The following is a 6,433-nucleotide window of genomic DNA, read 5'->3' on the forward strand; positions in this document are numbered from 1 at the left end:
ACTCGTGGGGCACTTATACAAATTTCACATCCAGCTCAAAAGTGATCATCTGCTGACAGTTTTCGTGCTAACAGTGTGAATGGCCACACATTTTCTAAGTGTCAAGCGAGCGATGTTGGATGTGTGTCACCTGGAATTTGGCCAACACCTGCCGCAAGAGGGATCGAATGGGCTGTCACAGGGCACACTCTGTCTTTCAGCCGCTGGTGTGCTTGAATAATTGTAGCAACAGGTGTACAACGTGTTAGAGGCAGCTCTGATTTTCACGAATGGCATGCAATTCCTCCTTCGTGCACTAGTCACCTTCAATTGTGTTATGTGTGAAGGGGCCCAAAATAAATGACTTGTTTTTGGGCAGAATGGGACTCTCCCCCCTCCCCCCCCCCCAAGCAGAGTCACACCTAAAGCTGTGTGTACACACAAATGCAAAAATGTGCATGTGCATTCTCTTTGTCAGAAATCTAAAACAATGCATGGGTCTATTTATAAATCTCTGTCATTGGGACATTGTGGACAAGTCTGTTTTCCACTCCTGTCTTCTGTTATGTCTGTTTCTGCTTGTGTGTGCAGCCTCATGGTGATGTCAGTGCAGCAAAATTTCACCAATGTTTGTTCACACCAGAGGTCTCAAACTTATTCCAGAAAAGGCCAAGAGAATGCAGGTTTTGTTTGCAACTACCCACTTCACCAGGTGATTTCACTGATTAACATCACTATGAGCAGATTGAATCAGTGAAATCACCTAGTGGAGTGGGTGGTTGCAAACAAAACCTGCATTCTCTGCAGGTATTCTGCAGCTAGAGTACTGACAGGGACTAGAAGGAGAGAGCATATCTCACCCATATTGGCCTCTCTTCATTGGCTTCCTGTAAATTCTAGAATAGAATTGAAAATTCTTCTTCTTACTTATAAGGTTTTGAATAATCAGGTCCCATCTTATCTTAGGGATCTCATAGTACCATATCACCCCAATAGAGCGCCTCGCTCTCAGACTGCAGGCTTACTTGTAGTTCCTAGGGTTTGTAAGAGTAGAATGGGAGGCAGAGCCTTCAGCTTTCAGGCTCCTCTCCTGTGGAACCAGCTCCCAATTCAGATCAGGGAGACAGACACCCTCTCTACTTTTAAGATTAGGTTTAAAACTTTCCTTTTTGCTAAAGCTTATAGTTAGGGCTGGATCAGGTGACCCTGAACCATCCCTTAGTTATGCTGCTATAGACTTAGACTGCTGGGGGGTTCCCATGATGCACTGAGTGTTTCTTTCTCTTTTTGCTCTGTATGCACCACTCTGCATTTAATCATTAGTGATTGATCTCTGCTCCCCTCCACAGCATGTCTTTTTCCTGTTTCTCTCCCTCAGCCCCAACCAGTCCTAGCAGAAGACTGCCCCTCCCTGAGCCTGGTTCTGCTGGAGGTTTCTTCCTGTTAAAAGGGATTTTTTCCTTCCCACTGTCGCCATACTTGCTCACAGGGGGACGTTTTGACCGTTGGGGTTTTTCCGTAATTATTGTATGGCTTTGCCTTACAATATAAAGCGACTTGGGGCAACTGTTTGTTGTGATTTGGAGCTATATAAATAAAATTGATTTGATGTGGTTTGATTCTCTTGGCCCTTTCTGGAATGACTTTGAAACCTCTAGTTTACACAATGGAGCCTATGTTTCTTCACTTTTTAACAATTCTGCTGTGAGTATTACCCCGACTATAACTGTTAGTTTGATTAATATTTTGGCAAAAATTTCCTCAGCTTTAGAGGATGCAAGTTGACTTTCATACTGTTGTGCCTCTCTCTGGCTTTACTCTACTTATCTTGTTTTGTTTTTTTTGCCACCCTGTTTCCAGTGTTTCCTTCATCATCAGTAGCTATAACAGTTTGCAGTAAGAAACAAACATGCACATTGGATGTGCATGCTAAAAACTGTGGACATTCCTGACACTTCTATTTCTGCTCTGTAATAGGCAGTTAGATCTGTCTATTTCAAGTATAAATATCCAAAGCTCAACGTCATTATTGATGTGAACTTCATTGTGACACATTATTGTAATCTTTTTATCACCCAGCACTAATCTAAATTATGCTTGTGATACGCACGTTCTCATGGCTCGTTCTTTCTTTGTAAATGACAGTTCATTTGTGGGGTTGAAGGTGTTCTCATTGTTAATAAATAAATGTCTTAAAACAAATATTGAAATTTCAAAAGCCAAAAAGACCTCATGTGATGCATCCAAGTCTGACTTTCAGGTATTTAAGAAACAATCTGTTTTTGTGTCTGTTATTTTAAATAGAAAGGAGTTGATGCTTGTCATGCCTGCTTCTCACAGTGGCTCTGTTCAAGTTCAGTGGCTGCATGATTCTAATTGACGCCCATTTACGTCTTTGACTAGGCTGTCCCATTTTAAAGGCTGCTTGTGAAGAGGCTGATGTGTGGTGCCTTCTTTCTCCTGAAAACGAAGGATACAACAGGTGAATCCATCATGGCTTAAGCAATCCCATGAGCCATTATGTGTTTGGATTTTTCCCCAAAATGGTTGGTAATTTAAAAAAAAAAGACAAAAGGACACTTTTAGGCCCCATATGTACAAATATATATAATAATAAATAAGTAATATTTCTAAGTAAACTATAAATAAGTACTGAATAATCAATCAACTATGCTATGCACACTACACTAGCTTGCTGTGTGCAGCTGTCAAAGTTGCCAAGAGACATAGTTTTCGAATCGTTTGTTCTGGCCTCTCTAGGCTCTGAAGGGCTGAAGACTGAATGGTGCAGACCCAGAATTGGGACACAGCCAATATTTCTCCTATAGGGGTGGGAGCAGAACAGCTCAGTGGTCTCACTGAACAATCTGCAGTAGACATGGCCTATATGATGCATGTCAGAATTTAAAACAAGAAAAAAAAAAGCCAGATTTGACCTAAAAGTTGATTAGAACTGGGTTTCAAATGCTCATGCACACATTTCTAAGACTGAGGATGCTTAAAGTAAAACCTGAATAATAGAGTGAAAAGGATTTTGCACAATATGATCCCTTTAAACTTTACATATATATATATATATATATATATATGTATATATATATATATATATATATATATATATATATATATATATATATATATATATATATATATATATATATATATATATATATATATATATATATATATATATATATATATATATATATATATATATATATATATCACGAACCAATAGATTAATGTATATTTCGTGCTGCTGAATCACGACTTGCCGTGAGACTGGGTTGGTATGTATGTATGTATATATATGTATGTATGTATGCTATGTTGATTGCTCGCTTTCCTCAGGACACTATAGTCCGACTAGATGGAGTCTGGCAGAATAAAGCTCTGGTACACTACCTTGGCAGCAAATGAAGAACTTGGCTTCTCCAAGAGGTCCCAAAGTTTCTTTCTCTTTTCAGAGCAACACGTGGTAGTAAACTCCTCGCCCTCCCTCTCCCTCATGTTTTCCGCCTCTCTTCTCAGCTCTTCATTCATCTGCTCTTTTTTCTGGTGATACCTGGCCTGGCAGCACGACTCCAGGTAGATCTCGTCGATGCCCCAGAAGTCCAGTTCTTGACTGAATGAGAGGGCGCACATTTCCTCCATCATGTGCAGCTTTCCCGTGCGGTAGAAGTTGAGGATGGAGGTGAAGGCGCCGGGGTGTCTGTCAAAAAAATACTCATTATTATCTAAGCTGTAGTCGTCGCAGATCTCCTTGATGGAGTCGTGGGTGTTGCAGTCACGCAGTTTGCCCAGTCTGGTGCGGGGCAACCTGTCCAGAGTCCTCCACAGGACTTCGTGGAGGAGCCCCCCCACGTTGATCCTCACTCTCCGGGAGTGGGTCTTGGTCCGGATGATGTCCATCGTATCCGGTGGCAGCGTGGAGATCGACCGAGCTCCTCCTTTGCTCATCTTGATTCAGGACACACCGTCACTTTGAAAAGCTGGGAGGAGACAGTCTGAAAGTTCAAGGAGACATTTTCCCGTGGATGACCATACCGGGGTCCGTGGACTCTTGTCTTGCGGCTGCAAATAACAAAGAAATAGAAGTGATTTTCCGCGCTGAAAACCCGCCACTGTCGGTGTCCTACAGCGGCAATGTCAGCTGGTTTATCTGCGCATCAGAGAAACAAATACATATTTTAATCAGCTTTAAGAGGCACAGCCGCTTTTCTTGCTGACACGAGTGGAGGTGGGGGGCGGAGAACCGGACCAATGAGAAAACTGGTAAGCGCTGTCCAGCGCGGACTGTGGCGCTGTCCGCGCGCCTCTGGTGCTGAAACCACGCAGCCCGCCCGATGGATTAACTTTAAAGTACCGTTTCTTAAAAAGCCGATTTTACATTTTACCGCACAATAAAGTTTTTCGTTTGCATATCATATAACACGTGGGAATAATAAACCCAATCTGACAGTGAAGAAGATAAATATGATACTTAACCAGAAACGCTTTCAAACTTCTTTTTGTCGAGATCTCCTGCGCTGATCAACGCATCATCACATGTTCTGGGTGGGACAACAGAATTATCCGACACACGTGGCGCCCAGCATCAACAAGTCGACTCCGGAGAGTTCTCCCGGTGCCTTTTTTCTTCTACCTACTCGCAGCGGTTGTGCGCGCTGAGCGCTTCTCTCCAGCGGCGCAGCCTGCGTGAGTTTAACCCTCACAGAGCCGCGCTCAGCTGCTCCGTGCGCGAGTTTTACACTTTTAGAGATCCTCACCTTCTGGCCGGAAAAATCACCACGCAGCAGACACTGGGACACACACGTTTACATACACTGGAGCTAAATCCTTTCCAACTTAATTTCTCTGGACTGTTTATTCACTGTTAAAAATACATAAATAAAAATCAAAATCAGGTTTTTGTTTAGGCCTTTCACGGGTGTTTGGAGCCACTTATATTGCAGATTTATGACATGTAAAAGTCTGCGCCACAATTATGAGATGACCCGATTTACCTCCGCCAAAGAAGTTGGAGGAGGTTATGTATGTTTGTTTGTTTGTTTGTGAACAGCCTGGAGCCCACCATTTTTCATATATCGTTATGATTTTTTTTTTTTTTACTGAAGATTCATATCCTGATAGCCAAGAAGTGATTCAAGTTTCAAGGTCAAAGTCAGGAAAAATCTTGTAAAATTGGAAAAATCCCTATGTTTAACATTGAACGAATTTTCAAAAAGATAAGACTTTATTGATCTCACAGTGGAGAAATTCACAATTCTTATCTGTTAAAAAAGATCAAATTTATTTCATATTTGAGAGCGTTGTGTCGGATAGTATCCTTTATTGACTGACGGGATCTGATCCAGAAAACAGATTTTGTGGCCATTTAAATTTAACATTGAAAATCCCATTTAATGTATATTTTACATAATATCTTAATCAAACGTGCCCCAGTCGTAGTTGAAAGTGAGGTACAGACTGGCACTCAGTATCACCTGACAAAGTTTGATCCGGATCTGATCCTGATTGTGGATTTTGTGGACATTTGTATTTAATATTGAAAAGCCCAGTTGGTGTACATTTGGCATTATATCTCTGAATGGGTGGTGGCCAAGTGGTTAGTATGCTTGGTTGCAGTGCCGAAGGTTCCTGGTTCAAGCCCCACTCCTGTGACATTTTCATTTGCTGATGGTCTAGTGCAGGGGTAGGCAACCTGTTCCAGAAAGAGCCATGAGGGTGCAGGTTTTCTTTGCAGCCACTGACTCCACCAGGTGATTTCACTGTTTAACTGATTCCATCTGCTCAAAGTGATAATCAGTAAAATCACCTGGTGGAGTCAGTGGCTGCAAAGAAAACCTGCACCCTCATGGCTCTTTCTGGAACAGGTTGCCTACCCCTGGTCTAGTGGTTAAAGCGTTGAGGCTTCAGAGGATCATCGGTTCAAATCCCCACCTGACTGGAAAATCACTAAGGTCCTTAATCCCTTAGTTGCTCCCGGTATGTAGTGAGAGTACTTTGTATGGCAGCACCCCCACATCAGGGTGAATGTGAGGCATTATTTGTAAAGCGCTTTGAGCGTCTGATGCAGATGGAAAAGTGCTATATAAATACAGTCCATTTACCATTTAATGTGGAGTTGCGTCAGGAAGGGCATCTGGCATAAAAGTTGTGCCAATTCATTACGCAGATCCACCTCAGATCTGGCGACCCTGACTAAAAACACAAGAGAGCAGCCAATGGGTCTTACTTTTTAGCATTTGACATTACCAAAAAGCAATGACAAATTGTGCATAGCAAAGATAACCAAAATGTGAAAATTATCTGGGAAAAAAATATTCAGAAACCAAAAACATTCAAGTGCATGAACTAAATACATACTCCTGACATTTGATCACATCTAATTTATCTCATGAAAATTCATTTCTAACAGGACTTTGACCTTGAAAAGTTTTTCCATGGTAAA

The 6,433-nt window shown here is 41.8% G+C and overlaps 1 protein-coding gene across 1 annotated transcript in view; it reads right to left on the reverse strand.

The window, feature by feature from the left end:
* Window positions 1-4,243, reverse strand: part of LOC117506922 (potassium voltage-gated channel subfamily B member 1-like) — a 168,190-nt gene extending 163,947 nt beyond the window's left edge. Inside the window, exon 1 of the mRNA XM_034166603.1 lies at window positions 3,385-4,243. Coding sequence (XP_034022494.1) covers window positions 3,385-3,939 — 555 coding nt within the window. The 5' untranslated portion in view covers window positions 3,940-4,243. The remainder of the gene's footprint in view (window positions 1-3,384) is intronic.
* Between the last annotated feature and the right edge of the window lie 2,190 nt (window positions 4,244-6,433).

This window comes from Thalassophryne amazonica, chromosome 3 (genome assembly GCF_902500255.1).
Source record: "Thalassophryne amazonica chromosome 3, fThaAma1.1, whole genome shotgun sequence".
NCBI lineage: Eukaryota > Metazoa > Chordata > Actinopteri > Batrachoidiformes > Batrachoididae > Thalassophryne > Thalassophryne amazonica.